The sequence below is a fragment of the Ipomoea nil genome, unplaced genomic scaffold, assembly GCF_001879475.1.
Source record: "Ipomoea nil cultivar Tokyo-kokei standard unplaced genomic scaffold, Asagao_1.1 scaffold1576, whole genome shotgun sequence".
Lineage (NCBI taxonomy): Eukaryota > Viridiplantae > Streptophyta > Magnoliopsida > Solanales > Convolvulaceae > Ipomoea > Ipomoea nil.
This window is the reverse complement of record NW_017618004.1, coordinates 607,670-626,618: the sequence shown is the minus strand read 5'-3', so window position 1 is coordinate 626,618 and position 18,949 is coordinate 607,670. Positions and strand designations below refer to the sequence as shown.

At 33.0% G+C, this 18,949-nt stretch overlaps 2 protein-coding genes across 2 annotated transcripts; both read left to right on the top strand.

Annotated features, from left to right (window-relative positions):
• The first annotated feature begins 1,793 nt into the window (after positions 1-1,793).
• Positions 1,794-5,040, top strand: LOC109190673 (protein NUCLEAR FUSION DEFECTIVE 4-like). Its single transcript, XM_019341225.1, has 3 exons — positions 1,794-2,357; positions 3,116-4,047; positions 4,164-5,040. Exons 1-3 carry the CDS (start codon positions 2,025-2,027, stop codon positions 4,642-4,644), a joined length of 1,746 nt encoding a protein of 581 aa, XP_019196770.1. The 5' UTR covers positions 1,794-2,024; the 3' UTR covers positions 4,645-5,040.
• A 9,320-nt stretch (positions 5,041-14,360) lies between these two features.
• LOC109190694 (NAC domain-containing protein 2-like) lies at positions 14,361-16,202 on the top strand. Its single transcript, XM_019341259.1, has 3 exons — positions 14,361-14,648; positions 14,791-15,068; positions 15,372-16,202. Exons 1-3 carry the CDS (start codon positions 14,489-14,491, stop codon positions 15,822-15,824), a joined length of 891 nt encoding a protein of 296 aa, XP_019196804.1. The 5' UTR covers positions 14,361-14,488; the 3' UTR covers positions 15,825-16,202.
• Positions 16,203-18,949: the final 2,747 nt, after the last annotated feature.

Sequence of the window (18,949 nt, the reverse complement as noted above, 5' to 3'; positions counted from 1 at the left end):
AGTTAATAGTATGATCCACACAATAATAATTGTTGATATCTTACTCATTCCATCTACCTACCTAATACGAACCTAACCATATACAAAATTAATACCTCTATCACTATATTTTCAGAAAAAAAGAAAATAAAAAAATACCTCTATCACTATCATCATTTACTAACATTAATCATTATTTTTTTCACCTCTTCTATTTAATTTACCCCCGAATTATTGATCTGGTTACCACTATTGCCAATTTGAAAGCTACTTAATACCATATATAGTTACTACACATTGATAATTTTATATGTAAACTGTTAAACATTAATAATAATTTCATATTCTATAATTCAAAAAGATATTTGAATTTCAAGAAAAATAAAAATTTAGGGTGTGTTTGGAAACGCGAAAAATGATTTCTAAAAATCATTTTTTTGGTTTTCAGTGTTTGACTAGAGGGGAAAAATGAAAATGGAAAATAGGGGTATGGTCAATGAAAAATATAGGGGATTTTTTAAAAAATGACTTTTTTTTATGGAAGTCATTTTTTGTTTGCCGCAGTGGAACAACCAATCACCCACCGCCACACCACCACCACTCACCACTACCACCACCACCATCATTGTATATTTTAAATATTTAAAATTAAAAATAATTATGCTCATTTTCCAAAAAATGAACCAAACACACCAAGACACTTTTCTAGAATGCAACAAAACACTGAAAAGAAAAATATTTTCTGAAAAATGACGAATATTTCAGAAGTCATTTTTTTACTTTTCAAACACACCCTTAGAAGATTTTAAAAATTGAAAAAAAAAAATAGTTTCTACAACTAACACGACTCTTATATAATGTTTTTTACACGACTCTTATTTAATTTTTGTGTTTATAACACGTGGACTTGACTACGGAGTATTTTTTTTTTAATTTTAATTTTTTTTTTAGGTTTGGTTATTTAATTATGGATTTGGAGAATGAGAAAGGGATTTGATGTCTCTGATCGATGTGAATTAATCGGTAATCATCATCACCATCGCATCCTATCAGCTATCATAAATTGATTGAACATTCTAATGAAGTTATGTCTTTCGGATAGGACTAAAATTCTTTTAGATAAAATTAGTAATTTTTGAGCATTTTTTTTTTGTTTTTTAGTTCTGCACATATTTTATCTTGAGAAAAATGTAATTTTAATTCCTTAATTGTTTCTTACTAGCGTTAATCTATAATTTTTTTGGATAAATAGTTATGTGAGCTCATTTTATGTTCCCAAGTTTCATAAAAGACAAAATACTACTCCTGTCGTTAGAAATTTTTTTCTTCATCCAACCAAACACCCTTATTTGATTCGTAAATTAGTTATATGATGCAATTATAAACAAGTTACCACATACTTTAGCGAAGGTGTCTTACTCTTAGTTTGGGTATCCTGAGTAGATCTTAACGGTAAAAGACACCTTTAAAATTATACTATATTTAGATTAATCTTTATCCATACCGAGCCAGCCCAATTAAAAAATAAAATAATGACCATATTAATTTTCCATATTAGAGATGTTCGAACTCCTAATCTTTCTTAAGAGATAAGAATATACGGTTGCTCACGTCAACCAAGCTGGTTCGGGCACATATATTTGATAGGGAGTAGCACCTTTGTCACAAAGGCTTTGTGTATTCTTCAGGTAATGCAATATACCTCACTTTCTTCACTTTCAAAAGTAAAAGTTTAAATTATAATCTAATCCCACTTGATTCCCAAAGTATTGGTTTAAACACAGGTTGTGGGAATTAGGAAGGTGAAACAAGGAAGTTGGTGGCGATTTTTGATTCATTTTCAGAGTAGAGAAACGTCTGATCTGTGGATATCCATCCACCAAACACCTTCCCTCCCTCCTTCTCAACTACCACTTTCTAGCTCTTCAGCTCTTTCTATATATTGTGATTCTTATCCTCTCTGCAACTGTTCTTCTTCCTACTTGTCTCCTTTCCATTTGTATGTAGAGAGAGAAGAAGAAGAAGAAGAAGAAGAAGAAGAGGTCATGGTGGTGGGGGAGAGAGTGAAGGCTTTCTTCAATGATAGATGGCTGGTTTTCGTGGCTTCAATGTGGGTACAGTCTTGCTCCGGCATCGGCTACTTGTTCGGCAGCATCTCTCCGGTGATCAAGACCGCCATGGGCTACAATCAGAGGCAGGTTGCCATGCTCGGCGTCGCTAAGGACTTGGGGGATGCTATTGGCTTCCTTCCCGGGGTCCTCTGCGAGATTATGCCCATCTGGGTCGTCCTCTTCATTGGCGTTTTGCAGAACTTCTTCGGCTATGGCCTCGTCTGGCTTATCGTCGCCCACAAGATTCCTGAGCTCCCTCTTTGGCTGGTCTCTATCTCTTTGCTCCTCATCAATTTCTTTATTTCTGCTTTGCTTTCTCAATCTCAATCCCTCTCTAGTGTTTTTCGATGACTCTCTCCATTCTCTATTACTGGATTAATTAATTATTGACTCATCAGATCTGATCTTATTGCTAAGTAATATAAGGTCAAATGAATTTATTGATTCTTTAATTTGATTCCATAGTTAGTTGCCTGTATGAGTATTTATGAATCACCATTGAAAACCTAGCTTCCTTTAGCATAGATTCTAATATCAATGACTGAAATCCTTATTACCATCCTGAATAATATTATAGGCCATGGTCATCAAATCCATGGAATAGTAATCTTAACAACTACTAATGAAGTTCTTCTGTTTTCTAGAAAGTTTTTAGCAAATCCAACCTTAGGTCATGGATATTAATTGTTTATTTCTCAAAATTTAGACTAAGGTACTTGAACATTACTCTCACCATTAAACTAGACTATATTCTTTCTTTTCTGAGCTAGTTATATCCATCATTCCTATCTGAACCTTATTTATGCTCATTTCCAAGCTGCACATAATTTTTCTGGTGTTTCAAATATCTAGTTGTTTATCGTTGACTATGTTAAATAATGTGGTGTTACTCCCTTTTGTATATGAGTGTGTGGGCATTTTATTACCTTTATTTTGTTTCAGCTTACATAACTGTAAGCGCAATGAGAAATTGAGAATCCTGTTTTTCTCTATTGTAGTTGCTGACCTAGGACTTTTTGTTGCAGCTTTGCGTTTTGATATTTGTGGGAACAAATGGCGAGACATACTTCAATACTGGGGCTCTAGTTTCCAGTGTTCAAAATTTCCCCAAAAGCCGTGGTCCAATAGTTGGAATACTGAAAGGATTTGCAGGGTTAAGTGGTGCAATTTTGACACAACTTTATACCATGATCAACTTCCCTGATCAATCATCACTGGTCTTCATGGTTGCTGTTGGGCCATCGATTGTGATCACTGCTGTGATGTTCTTAGTGAGACCTGTGGGAGGTCACAGACAAGCTAGGCCATCTGATCAGTCAAGTTTCCTATTTACTTACAGCATTTGCCTTATTTTGGCAGCATATCTGTTGGCAGTTCTGCTGCTCCAGGATTTAGCGAGTGTGAGCCAAAATTTGATAACCGTGTTAACCATTGGCTTGGTTGTTCTTGTATTGCTTCCAATTACAATCCCTACTATTTTGGTTTTCTTCCCGGGATCAAGATCTCAATTAGAGGAAAGCCTTCTCCCTGGATCTGAGAAACAAGAACCCTCTAAGTCTGGAGAGGATTCGAAAGAGGTAATTTTCAGTGAACTTGAGGAGGAGAAACCTCCAGAGGTAGACACACTTCCACCACCAGAAAGACAGAAAAGGATTGCTCATTTGCAAGCTAAACTATATCAAGCTGCTGCAGAAGGAGCAGTTAGGGTGAAGAGGAGAAAGGGCCCACGCAGGGGCGAGGATTTTACTTTACTTCAGGCACTTGTAAAGGCGGATTTCTGGCTCATTTTTATCTCCCTGGTACTAGCATCTGGTTCTGGCTTAACAGTGATTGATAATCTTGGTCAGATGTCCGAGTCTCTAGGGTATGCCAATACCCATGTATTTGTTTCAATGATCAGCATCTTTAACTTTCTTGGCCGTGTTGCAGGTGGATACTTTTCTGAAAATATTGTAAGGTGCGTCATGGGTTTTTAATCTGTCTCTTTTCCAGTTTAACTATATTATAGTATAGTATAGTATAGTATATCATTGATTTTTGCGATCTTCTCTGATTTCTAGTTCTTTTCTTCAGAAATTATGCATACCCAAGGCCAGTGGCAATGGCTGCTGTTCAAATTGTTATGGCATTTGTGCTTTTCTTTTATTCCATGGGCTGGCCGGGCGCAATTTATGTACTCTCTGTCATGGTAGGCCTTTGTTATGGAGCCCACTGGGCAATCGTCCCAGCTGCGATTTCTGAACTTTTCGGATTGAAAAGCTTCGGAGCATTATATAATTTCCTTACATTGGCAAGTCCAGCTGGTTCCTTGGTCTTCTCTGGAGTAATAGCCAGTGGCATCTACGACTACCAAGCAAAGCAGCAACAACAACTTACCCGAGCATCAAATTTACTTGCTGATGATGAAGTCCTTACGTGCACTGGTACCATATGTTACTCTCTCACTTGTGGTATAATGTCTGCTCTCTGCATTATCGCGTTTGTGTTGAGTTTGATCGTTGTGCATCGTACTAAGAGGGTTTACGCCCAACTCTATAACAAGGCGGGTAATTGAGCCTAAAAATGGGTATGCTATGATCTCTCTGCAAGCTTGGGTTTTTTAAATATCCAGTTTTGCTTGCTGGATCATTCCATACATTATCAGAAGAACGAGAGGAAGCACACAAAACGTACGACTACTTCCACATGTTCCCGGAGACTGAAGCCAGCCCGCATCAGATCTCATTTATTCGTAAGCTGCTGTAATTTGTTTTGTAGGAACTGCTTATTGTATTCAAATGTTCTTTGGCCTTTTAAATTTTGCATCAAGGCCCATTCAAGATGTGGGAAAAGTTGATCATTTGCTTGGACTGTAAGTGTTGTGAATGGGAGGAGTGATGGATATTGTACTGTGAACCATATTTAAGTCTTTATTAATGGAAAAGTTGAAGTGCATTTTGTTCATTTAAAAGGACTGATCTTTGTTTAAGTTTACAGCAGTGACTATATGTAATATTATTGCCATTGTAATGCTCCTTGTTCAAGTGTAATGCTAAGGATTTTGTGAATTGAAGAGTTGGAGCAGCAGGGAAATAATAGCAGACATTCTTAATATTCCTTTTGTTCATATGTACGTTGGCCATTTACTATATTTATGGTACATTATGTGGTTTGCTTTTGTAAAAATAAAATTTACAGGGTCAAAAGATCTATGAGATCTATACTATGAATTGCACTCTGGTGCGAATATGTGAATGCTTGATATCCATCCACGTGTCCAGATCTAATGGATGAGAAACACTGATTTTTAAACAAAAATGCGGTGACATTTTCGTAAATAATTAAACATCGAAGTGCAAGTAAAATGTATTACAAGTGCATGTAAAATGTATTATAGGTGCAAGTAAAATTTACACTGAGCATCAATACTAAGTGCACTTATAGTTATAAGTAGTTGCACCTAGGTGCATGAATGTTTGCGGGTGGTTTTCACGGGTACTACTACCTGCTGAACTCGAACTCAGATCAATGAATGTTAACAATGCAAAATTACATGCACTTGCAGGCAAAAATGGGTGCACTTGGAGGTGAAAATAGGTGCACCCGATCAATGAATGTAGGCAAAAACTACATACACTTGCAGGCAAAAGTAAGTGCATTTATAGGTAAAAGTAGGTGCACCCGATCAATGAATGCTGACACGTGACGCGCGTTGATTGGTTCGCATTTCTCTCCTAGGTATCTATTCGCACCTGAACGCGACAATTTATACTATATTACTATCTACAGTAGTTGGGTCAAAAACTTCCATTAGGGGTTCATCAAAATAATGAATTGTAACAATTCCTACCATTGTCTATTTCGTCGGCAAATATTTTGTGATAAGCAAAATGAAAACCTAATTTTTCATCACAAATATGTCATTATTCTAAATTGCAACAGATTCTCATGATTTACCTACATAAATTTTTGTATGCATCTTCGTGTTGTCTTAATAAAAAAAAAAAAAAAAAAAATTAGATAATTAACAAACGAATGATACAAATGGAGTTAATATCCAAAATGGTTCTCGACTATAATAGTTTTTCTCAATTTTATCCTAGACGACTTTGGTGACATAATGTAGTCTTAGACTTTTGTGTTTTTGCTCAATTTAGTTATCCGTTCGTTATTTCGTCCATTTGGTGTTAAATAGAGGGGTCATTTAGTAATTTTAATATTGACATGTCATTACTTTTAGACTTGCGAAGTGCGAAATCCCTTTTTGTTTTACGAATTACTCCTAAAATTACTCCCAAATCTGCGCATATAAAATTTGATTCGCAAGTCTGGGGGTAACTCTGAGAGTAATTTGTAAAAGAAAGGTGGATTTCGCACTTCGCAGGCTGAGAATAAAGACCAATATTGAGATTACTGAATTGCTCCTTTATTTAACACCAATTTGACGGAGTAACAAACATATAACTAAATTAAGCAAAAACACAAAAGTCTGGGACTATATTAGATCACCAAAGTTGTTTAGGATAAAATTGAGAAAAACCACAATAATCAGAGACTATTTTAGATATTAACTCGATACAAATTGTAAAAATGTCACATTTCTTGTATTCCGTTTATCCTATTTTATATGGCATGCGCAAATAAAATTTATATATTTAAAATTATATTAATAATTCTATTAAACACAAAATAATCAAAATAAAAAATTATAAAAATTGTATAAGAAATGTATTAAAAATTTTGAAAAGAAGTGTTAAATTGACTAGCAAATACTAAAGATTATGACATATAAAATGAGAAATAAGGAGTAGTTAATAATAATATTATATTATTTTTTAAAAAAAATAATACTATATTTTTAGAGAAATTTTAATTTTTGATCCTATGAGCATTAGACCATTTTCACATTTGATCATTGACTATTAAAATTTTTAAATTTAGTCATATTACTTTTAAATTCCTACTACATTTAGTCCTTATACTTTGACAACTGAATTGTATTAAAGACAAAACTTTCATTTTTTTTTCTTTCCTAAAATTCAAAATTTTCCCATGCCTTCAAAAATTTTCACAACCCAATTCGCTATTCCTCTTCCCCTCTTTCACAGATCCCTCTTCTTCCACTTTTTCTAATCGAAGGAGTAAGATTGCGAAGAAGAAGAGTAGTAGAGTGGCAGTCATCGCGGCCGTGGAGGAGGAGATGCATCAGCGCTGTGGCGGCATAGGTGGTGGAGGGACGGTGATGACTCCAAGCCCAACTGTTATTGCTTAGAATTGATGTTGCCAAACTATAAAGAAAATTGAAGTTGCCGTCCGAAATAATTTGTGCTGAACGGATTAATTATCGCTGCTACCGCCAAAGGATTAAACAGCTGCTGTTACCGAACAAATCTGGCATGAAAATCGCTACCGTCGAGAAAGGAAAAAATATGAAGTTTAAGAAAAAAATTAAATGACAATTTTACCCTTAAAATAATTCACTTCGCAGAAATATGATCACCAGTGGATGAAATCTTGATCGGAAGGATCAAATGTGGTAAGAATTTAAAAGTTGTGGACTAAATCTGAAAATTTTAATACTCTGTGACTAAATATAAAAATGAATTCATGTTCGTGGGACCAAAAGTGAAAATTCCTCACATTTATAACTATATTTAAGATTTTTATTTATTTGATTTAGAATTTTCTTAATTAATTGTAATAATCAATTCATTATACTTTTTTAATACATTATTAGATTCTATTAGTAATACTTTATATTTTACAAATTGAGGTTGAATGTGATCGAGGCCCTTGCTTTAATTTGTATAACATTTGCAAAACTCATGCAATGTGTCATGGATATAATAAGTTTTAATTTGAGAAAAGGTCTGAAAGAAATTAAAGCTATTCAAATATTTTCAAAGAAGGGGAAGTCTGGGCATGTAAACCGGTCTTCTCATTGGAATTATACAACGATATGAAATGGTGGAGGTTCTTAGTGATTTCTATGCAACGCAAGAATGTAGAGTTACTCTATTACTCAAATCTCCAAGCTTTGGTCACTATTGAATATATGAAGGGTTATGATAAAAAATGTTTAGTGCAGTGAATGGAAAGAAAGAGAGAAGTAAAACTTGTCAAAATAATTTAAGATTTTTAACTAATTATATATAAGTGTTTGTATATCTATCTAATATATAAACACTAATATTTGTTAGCAAGGTCAATTAATAACACTAATATTTTATTTTATTTTATCTATGCGTATATATTTTTTTTGAAAAGTTTAAAATTGACGCATCAAAATATATAAAATTAGAGTTATATTGATCAATTTAAAATAACATTAAACTTACTTTTTATATATATAATATTTTTCTCTAGTCTCACAAATTTAAATTGTAATTTAAAAATTATGTGTTAGACATTATTATTTACACCTATATATATAAAATTTGCCTTTATAGTGAACGTATTGGATTTCATTGATATAATATATGAGATTTGATTATATAAAGTATTTTAAAAATATACATAATAACTTAAATTTTAACATAGTATCAGAGCATCAATTTAAATTTTAATATGGTATCAAAACATCAAACTTAACATTCTATAACTTTTGGCGTAATGATAGATGTTTGATCCTAACAATTGATATCATAGGTAGTTCACGTTGTTGGTGTAGTGGTTGAAGTGCTCAATATTTTTGTTGTTAATGAGAAAAAATTCAATGGCGAAGTTAATTGGTATGTTGTGCTCGATGCAGATCTCTCAACAGATGAGGGAACACTTAGATTGCTGGCTTTTGCATTTCATCTTGACAATAATAAATCAACTAGCTGATAAAGCATTAGAAGCTGTGTCTAACGTCATCTGCAGAGTTTTTCGCACTGTTGGTCCCACCACTATAGTGGCACTATTTCAAACCTTGTAATCTCAGTCTATGACTATTGTTTTTTTTTTTTTTTGTAAAAATGGTCCTTCCGGTCTATTTTCCATCAATTTCTCACTGGAGTAAGAACCATTTCCGTCAAAAGTGGGCCGAAAAATTGACAAAAAATTGGCAGAAGGACCATTTTTTGCACCAAAAAAAAAAAACAATAATCGTGGATCGAAATTCTAAAATTTGAAAGTTGTTGATCAATCATGATAATGTCACTATAGTCGTGGGACCGAAAGTGCGAAAAACTCCTCATCCGCTTAAAATTTCTCCATTTCCAAATTCTAGTTAGATTTTTTTTTATTTAAATAATTTGAGGTGTTGCCTTTCTAACACAGCAGAATTGCAAATGTTGCAATTCTGGTGTCAGAATTATATCATAATGGCAATTCTTTTTTTTTTTTAATAATTATAATTATCTTTATTAATAAAAAAATATTTATTTAATAAAGTGATATGAAAGTGAGACCATTTTGAAAGAGAAGAGAGAATTGTATGGATGATGAGAGAGTAGTAAATAATTACAAATTTTGTGATTTGACATTTTGAAAGCGAGAGAAGATTGCAAGGGAGGCTATCCGGATCATTGTAATCTTCTCTCACTTTCAAAATGACATATCACTAAATTTGTAATTATTCACTATCTACTCTCTATTCATGTAATTATCTCTCATCTTTTAAAAGTGGTCCCACTTTCACAACAATTCCAATACAAGACATTTGCAGATTCTGTTATTTAAGGCTAACATTATCCTTGCAAATCTCTTTCACGTTCTAAAAAGGGTCACACTTCTATATCATCAATTTTGTAAATTCTTCACTATTTATTTTATATCCCTGCAAATCTCTATCACTTTTAAAAATGGGTCCCACTTTCATATTATATTATAAATATAATAATAAAATAATATGAAAAGAAATAATAAAAATAGAAAAAAAATCAAAAGTTGTGCTACGCCTGTGTAGTGGTCGTCCTTTTCAACAATTTTGCAGCCTTTTCTCATTTGTAAATTCTCTCTCCTACTACAAATTTAGCCAATTCACTCCATTGTGAATAAACATAAGCATAAAACAAATAAAAAGTTATTCTCTCTCTCTTGCCATGTCACATTGCCAATGTGAGATTTGCAGGGATGTGTTCAGCCTAAGAGCATCCGCATCAGTTGGGGATAATGTGAGGGAGAATGTAAGAGTGATTAGGAAAGAGAAAATGGGAGGGGAGAGAAAAAAAAAAAGAAAAAAAAAACTGAATTTTAAAATAAAAATATTAATATTTTAATGATTGTCAGGCGCGCCGGGCGCCTTTTTTTGCCCTCACGCACAGCGTGCGGGAGTGGAGCAAATGAAGGCATAGGTCCCACTTTCGGCTATTCTCCCCCACTCTTGCAGGAATGTCTCAAATTTCTCTCTTACCCTCTCTCTCTTCCAAGTCATCAGGTATTGTACTATTCTCCCCAAAATATGTTTTGATAGTGATGCTCTAAGAGTAACCCCAATAAGGGGTTTGTGCACAAGTTTTAAGGAAAAAAATGGCAAGGTGGAGAAGAGATGAGAGAGGAGAGAGAGGGGAGAGTTCCTCCTGCAAGAATGGAGATTTTGTCATAAATGTGGGTCGCATCTCTTTTTTTTTCTTTTTTTTGGACCACACCACACATGCTGCCTGCGTGCGCATTAATAATCTTTCTTTTTTGTTTCTTGTTTCTTGCAACTCTCATTATTTTTGCTTTGTTTTTTTCTTCTTATTTTCTTTTTCTTCTCCCTCCCTCATCTCTATTATTTATGACTTTTTAATTCTTGTGCAAAAAACCAATCTATTAAAAATGCCTAAGTACCTTCACACTGAGATTTCCGTTCTTCAGTGTAGTTTTGGTCTCACTTCTGGTAATACTATACTGTACAGTTGACAATTAAGGGAGAAATGTGTTAGTGACTTTTCCATTCTTTAATTAAATTGTTTTGTCAATTGTGCAGATCAGATAGCTTAACTTTGACAGTATAAACTTCGAAATGCACAAATTGACCATTTGCTTCTTACTACACATGTCCTTCAAAACTCATTACTTTATGCAATTGAACACTTTTGCGTTTCCATTAAGCATGTAAAAATTATCATTTTGTTCATCTTTTTTTTTTTTTTTAAATAGTATATGTGGTTTTCTTTTCTTTACATTTGAGATATTTTTCATTGAAAAATGTTTTGTACTAATTAGAGTACTTGCACATTTATACCAAATTTTATACCTTAGCTTCTTGTGTTTTAATTATTTGTGCCTTTGTATTGATTATAGAAATTGAGTGGTTCACGGTGAATTAATTACAAAATTATGTTAAAAAATAGTACTCCATATAAAATTTTGGTTGGAGTATTTATTTTATACTTTTTCAATCATTTTCAAGATTCAATCATGCAATCACTTATCTAAAATGATAACAGAGGTGTTATCGCACTATATAATAATTGACAAGTTATTCATTTGCTATTTCTAGGTAAATGTTCAAATGTTATTCATACATCACATGCCATTTTCGTTCCATTTATTAGGGGACTATCATATCATTCATCATCATCCCATATAACACGCAATAAAGTTTCGCGGCCCAAATGTCAAATGTCAAAAAATTAAAAACAACAAAACAGAATACAAAAAACAACATTTTCACATTTGAAAAGAAGCAATGTGGCTTGTCTTAGTGGTGCACCCAACTGTGTGTTGACACTTCGATAAGCTCTTTTCCACTCATTTCATATACTGCAATGGGACAAAATCTACCTTGTCAACTTCCCACTTACTCGAATAAGAAAATAAGATTAAGATTATTATTGTGGGGGAGTATGGTTGGGATTGTCATTGGAATTAGATTAGGAAAAAAAATAGTAACAATGAGTCTTACATGAATGGATGGAAAATTACCTTTTTTTTTTCTTTTTTTAATGTTTATATGTTTTCTAGTGGTTGCCTTTTTCATGATCGGTCTCTTTTTTGTCTGAAAATATGTCAAAAAATAGCCGGATCTTCAATGACGTATGATAGCAAGTCATTTATCTGCATTTGGGCTTCACTGCATCAAAATGTATTGTTTATTGGTGTAATTGCGCCTTTAAAAAGTTGTAGGGGCTAATTGACTATTTAGCAAATGTTTGAACACCTATTTGACCATTTTCCAAAAAAAAAAAAAAAAAAAAAAAGGATGATTTTGCATATCACAAATAAGAGTATTTATAGTACAAGAGTGAAGCTAACAACCAACTAAACTAAAACTAACAAACAGCAACAAATATGAAACAGTTAGCCCACTAGCTACATCTATCATGTGTTATCATCCATTTCTTCCATCTCAACCAACCCATTTTCCTCTTCCTCTTCATCATATCCTCTAGCCCATATACCGCATTATACCTTAATTGGATTCCTTCCTAATTTTGTTCACCCTAATTTCCTTGCTTTCCTCTTCATGTTCCTTTTCCTTCTTTACTCTTCCCATAATTGCGCATGCATGTTACATGAAGCCAATATCTCCTGCCAACAATACTTATGCTTTGGAAACATGTTCACCATGCGCATGGTGAACACAGAGGTAGATCCATAATTTCTATAATGTAAGTTCATAATTTTTTATATTTTTTCTTTGAAAAACATAGATTCAAAATTTCTATACTGTAAATTCATAATTTCTGTACTGTAAATTCATAATTTCTGTACTTTAGATTCATAATATTTGTAACAACAAATGAAAAACAAAACTATGAATCTACGTTTTCAAAAAAAAAAAATGAATCTACAATATAGAAATTATGGATCTACCCTTGTGTTTACCATGCACATGATGAACACGTTTACACAGCATAATTTGCGTCCTGCAAATGGCCATAAACACCGCACCCAAAACACACCAAATGAATCCCTTCGTATTCAATCCTACATATACGACTGCATCCAAGTTTGAATTTCACAAAGAGAGGCTTAGTAATATCAACTTCAACGCGTACACATTCTTGCAAATCCTCCCCGACCCACACACTACTGGAAATTATGGAATTTTCGACCACCTGAAAGTGATCTTAAATCAAGTCGAAAGCAAAAAGTGGTTGGAAATAGCTATAAAGGTTTTCCCGAACACCAAAAGTGGTCGAAACAAGACTTTTGACTTGATTTAAGATCATTTTCAGGTGGTCGAAAATTTCATAATTTTCAGCAGTGACAAGTCCATCCCCGTCATTCCACGCCTATTGTCTATGGTTGGCTATTGTGTTTCAACCATCATATATATCAACTAACCATAACCAAATCCATGTCAACATCCTCACATTTCATCTTCTTGATATTCCTTTCAAGTAGGCCTTCGTCTTCGAGAGATGAAACCACATAGGGAGTACGTTTTGCGAGATAATACTTTATTTTTTTTAACTTACTTCACTCACTATTTAGTTATGCACAATTATATTCAAACTACGAGTATAATAAGAACTTCAACACACATTCAATGTATGTCTACTGCTCATAATTTTGAACATCCATAGTGAGAAATATCTTTTTGCTCATTTGTTTACTCTCTTTCTTGAATTTCGTCCTTATTTGGTTAGGAATCAATCTTGTTAGAGCCATCAAATAAATGCATGTTTTTGAAAAAATATTGTTGGCCCGGCCGTTTATTTGCTTATAAAAAAATGAAGAATGGAAATTAAAACCCAAAAAAAAAAATTATATATAATTTGCTTAAATTAAACTTATCTGAAAGTATATGAACAGATACTACAATGTAATACAGCCAGTAACATTCAAAAAAAAAAAAACTTATCTGAAAGTATTTTAAATATCTGCCATAAAAATACTCAAAATTTTGAAATCATGTTATTTATTTTTATAACAACGTAGTCCGAATATATATATATATATATATATATATATATATATATATATATATATATATATATTAAAAAATGTCGATAAACATATTTTATAGAGAATAGAAAATACAGAATAAAAATTGAAAATGCAAACCAGTAAATGGAAAACTAAATAAATGGTCCTAGCACATAATTAATATTTATAAATGAAAAATAAAAAAAATAATTAAAATATTATTCCAGGAAATTTCACACCACTTTCGCTGAGGCCTGTTCAAGTTCAACGCTTTAGGCCTATCCGGCGCCACGTAGACACGGTACGTCGCTCCAAAACACAATGCGTAAGCAGTGACACAATCACCTCCATGTGGGCTTCAATGCACCGCCTCGCGACACGTGTCCACCTCTTTTTTAAAAAAAATTTATTTTCAGAAATTTGAAAACATTATCTCCCACGTGTATTCTAGAATCAGCGTCGTGTCACGTGTCCCTGCCCCTCCCCGGCCTCTATATATTCCGCACTCTCCCTTACTTCCTAAGTTTCAATTTTCAGAGCTTCTGTTTTTCTCCCTTCACTCACCCAACCACAAGGAGAAATTCACTGTAAAAAAAAATAGTAAAAAAAAGAGGTGAAATTTTTGCAGGAAAATGACGGGGGGATTGCAGTTACCTCCTGGATTTAGGTTTCATCCGACGGATGAGGAGCTAGTGATGCACTATCTGTGCCGGAAGTGTGCGTCGTTGCCGATTTCCGTTCCGATTATCGCCGAGATTGATCTCTACAAGTTCGATCCCTGGGATCTCCCCGGTAATTTCTCGCTCCGATTTCTTCTGTTCTGTTCTCTAGCAGAGATTGAAAACGATGCGATTGAATTTCTCGCTCCGATTTGTTCTGTTTTCTATTTGAGATTGAAAACGATTCGATTGAATTTTTGTTTTTCGCTCTGCAGATATGGCGTTGTACGGCGAAAAGGAGTGGTACTTCTTCTCGCCGCGAGACCGGAAGTATCCGAACGGTTCGAGGCCGAACCGGGCGGCGGGGAGAGGTTACTGGAAGGCTACCGGAGCCGATAAGCCGATCGGACAGCCGAAACCAGTGGGGATCAAGAAGGCGCTGGTGTTTTACTCCGGCAAGGCGCCGAAGGGAGAGAAGACGAATTGGATCATGCATGAGTACCGGCTCGCCGACGTTGACCGGTCCGCTCGTAAGAAGAGCAACAGCCTCCGGGTGGGTAAATACACCGACTTTTGACGGCTTGAGTGTGAAATGACTTTTCTGTCCACATCATTGAATGTGCTTTCGAGCCTAATTATGGAAATTTAGGGTAAAACAGTATTAATGACGGAGATAATCACTGGGACACGTGGCACTATATTGTTCGTTATTGCATTTGACTTTCCACTTGCAGAAAAACATTCCTCTAAAAAGCAGGGGCAATAATTGGGTGGTTTTACACTTTTACTATACTGATTTACCGTTACAATAATTGGAACTGAGGGCGTTTTTGTCTTTTTGTTCATAATTTGACAGCTGGATGACTGGGTTTTATGCCGGATATACAACAAGAAGGGTGAGCTTGATAAGGCTGACGTCAACAGCCGAAAAATGAGCAAAGCAACGGCGAGATCTCAGGTGAGCGAGGAGGAGGAGAAGAAACCGGAGATGATGCTGCCGCCGCCACCTCCGCCGCAGCAGGTGTTCAGCGATTTCCTGTACCTGGAGCCGTCGGACTCGATCCCCAAGCTGCACACCGAGTCGAGCTGCTCGGAGCACGTGCTGTCGCCGGAGTTCACGTGCGAGAGGGAGGTCCAGAGCGAGGCGAGGTTGAACGAGTGGGATAAAACCGCCCTCAACTTCCAGTTTAATTACCAAAACGCCGGCGCCGGCTCTGCGGTCGACGGCGGCTTCCTCGGGTGCGGCGATTTGGCGGGGAGCTACGATCCGTGGCCGCTGCAGGACATGCTGCTGTACAAGCCGTTTTAAGTGGGGCCATGGTTGCACGTGCGACAGGAGACGGTATCTCGCGGTGGTCTATGACTGTGCACGTGCGGCGGCTATGTTCAAACTTCAAAGCGTAGACTATAGCACCTCTATTTTATTTTAGACTTATAGCAATCCCTATATTTAATCCCTCAAAAAAAAGTCCAAAAAAAAAAAAGAGGAGAAGAAATATTTAATTAATTGGAAATTGTGGGATACAGATGGAAACATTTCATTTGTGTAAATATATAGTTGTAATCAAATAGCATAAACTGGTGGCTTCAGTCCTACTCGGTGGGCCCTAGCTTAGCTACTTGTAATCAAATATTTTCTTAAGGTAGTTCATAATTGGGTTTTTGACTCAATATAATTCAATATTTCTATGCAACTTGCTTGTAGCATTAATCACTCTCGAGAGTTTCTCAAAGTAGACTTTTTTTTTTTTAATATATATAATACTCCATCTGTTTTATTTTATTTGTATTAGGTCAAATTAACTCTTTTTTTATTTACTTATTTTTATTAATTAATATTTACTTATAATTTTTAAATTTGATCTTTTGTCTTTAATAATAATTTTAATATTTTTTTTTTTGAAAGTAATAATTTTAATATAATTTTATATAAATTCACATACTAATTCTAAATTTTAAAAATTAAATTCTAAATAATTTTAGTCAAGTCTCATTAACAGAGATAGTAATTAATTATAAATTAATGAATATTATAAATTAATTAAATCAAGATATGTCATAAAAAAGAATTTATGTAATATTAAATATTTTATAAAAATAAATAAAATAGAGTGGAGTAATAATCACACATCAAGAGGTAATTTGAAATCAAAAACAAATATTAAAACGTAATCCTAGGGTGTATTTGATTTGTACATCGGAATCAGAATTGAAATGAGAATCAAATATTTGTAACATTAATAGGTTTTAGTAAAAAAAAAAATTACATATTAATAAATATGGTGGAATTGAAACGATCATTAATGTGAATGTTTGGTTATGTATAATAATCCTATAATGGAAGTAAATATTTTAAAAATAAAAAAAAAAATAAAAAATCAAGACAATTAATCTTAATATTTTTTTTTGAATGCAATTAATCTTAATATAATAACATCCAAAGCAGCAATATTAATAAAAAAGTAAAAACAAAACTCTATAAACACTAACCCAAATTCAAAAATTAAATTATTAATAAGTTGGAATGATATCTACTTTTAATTAAGTGTAATTTTTAATTAAAAGGTCTTATAATTATATTTTAAAAATTATTAATTAAACATCAACTATGATTTTTATTCTCATTCTTGGGATATGCGCTATGCCGCCAATTTAATGTATATTGGGAATTGAACCATGACTCCTTTGTTGTGGTGCCCGCAATTGTTTGGTTTCATGTCTAAAGCTTTAAAAAGGTGATGGGAATGTTTTTTTTTTTTTTTCTAATTAAAAAAAAAATGTTATCGAACATAATTGTGCTGACAAAGAAATTTTATATACAGATTAGAGAATATAATAATGTCAAATAATATTATAGAAAATTTCTATTTTTAGTTAGATTGTAGTTATTTCATAACAAGTTAACTCTTTATAAAATAGTAATTACGTAAATGAGTATGAAAATATATTTAATCAATAATTTTGTAGTCTAATGATACCAAATTATTCTCTTATGTGGGAGGTGATGGGTTCAAGATTCGGTGAAGGTGAATATTGATCTAAGAGAAAATAGTACATTGTTCTTAGGGGTCAGATATTAAAAAGAAAAAACTATTTTACTTTGCTAGCTCCTTCAATTTTTAGTTATCAGGTATTTTGATAATTTACTTTTTAAAATTGTAAATATTATCTCTAATTTTACATAAATGTTGTAATTTTGATCCTCTAACAAACAGAACTTCTAAAATTTGTAGGGTTGGGTTGTTAGGAAAAAATAAAATAAAATACCATAAATACTTATATGCTTATATATAGTGCAAAATCTTAACAAAGTTAAAAGTTCTCCCCATCTAGGCATCTTGTAACATTTTTTGAAAAACTAACAGTGACATTTACAATTTCTATGGAGATCAAACTGGTTAATAAAGTGAGTGATAAGGTCCTCAATGACCAAATTTGCTAATTTGATAGTAACTGACAAAATTTGCATTATAAATAATTAATTAAGTGACTGAATTTACACTTTAATCAAAGTTAGATAACTAAAAATGTCATTTTCACTTTGGAAAAAAAGTTTGCTTTAAAATTACTTTTTTTTTTTATACATAAAATTTCAAACTACCTTTTACTTTGGAAAAAATAATAATAATAAAACTTCAATTTTCTAGTGTAATTAAGCATAAATACTAGCAATAACTTTGCGTGAACGAGAGCCAGTTTAGTATATGCATATATTAATGGAAAAAGTAGCAGAGGCTAGTATACTTATTGTTTTTTATGTAATTTTGTTATTAAACTTAAAAATGTGTGTAATTGAACTATCAAAAAAAATTAAAAAAAAAAAACAAAACAAAAAACCAAAACCAAAACAAAACAAAAAAAAAAAAAAAACAAAATGTATAATTCAGACATCTTTTCACTAAATTTTCAGATAGATTCTAATCACATTACATAGTATGTACTAAGAATTCTTCTTTTCCTGTCATGTTAGTTTGGATGAAAAACTAAAAAAATTTCATCTCAAATTGCATTGAAAAAATCACAAAAATATTTCAATTACACATATTTTGCTTGTTTAATGGTTCAATTACACGTATTTTTAATTTAGTGATCTAGTTACACAACTATATATAAGTTTATTAACTTGATACTTTTCCAATATTAATTAACTAAGTTGGGGCCAACCCCAATCAAATTGGTCAGGTTGTTGACTTGGTAACTACAAGGTTATAAGTTTAACTACCAACAGAAGTGGCTTATTAGTCTCCTTGATTTAAACCAGTTAGCTTTACTTAGTGTACCTCTCGTGTATAGTAGTCAATGCGAGTTTCCATCATCACTAAAAATAATAATAATAATAACAAACCAGGTTAACACAATATCTTATATAATAAATATGTAAAAATGAAATTTTAAAATCTTATAATGTAATTTTTTATATTGATATAATATGTT

Coding starts and splice junctions, on each gene's coding strand:
- LOC109190673 (XM_019341225.1), top strand. CDS start 2,025: ATGGTGGTGGGGGAGAGAGTGAAGGCTTTCTTCAATGATAGATGGCTG. Junction 2,358..3,115: donor CTGAGCTCCCTCTTTGGCTG/GTCTCTATCTCT, acceptor TTTTTGTTGCAG/CTTTGCGTTTTGATATTTGT. Junction 4,048..4,163: donor TTTTCTGAAAATATTGTAAG/GTGCGTCATGGG, acceptor TCTTTTCTTCAG/AAATTATGCATACCCAAGGC.
- LOC109190694 (XM_019341259.1), top strand. CDS start 14,489: ATGACGGGGGGATTGCAGTTACCTCCTGGATTTAGGTTTCATCCGACG. Junction 14,649..14,790: donor CGATCCCTGGGATCTCCCCG/GTAATTTCTCGC, acceptor TTCGCTCTGCAG/ATATGGCGTTGTACGGCGAA. Junction 15,069..15,371: donor AGAAGAGCAACAGCCTCCGG/GTGGGTAAATAC, acceptor ATAATTTGACAG/CTGGATGACTGGGTTTTATG.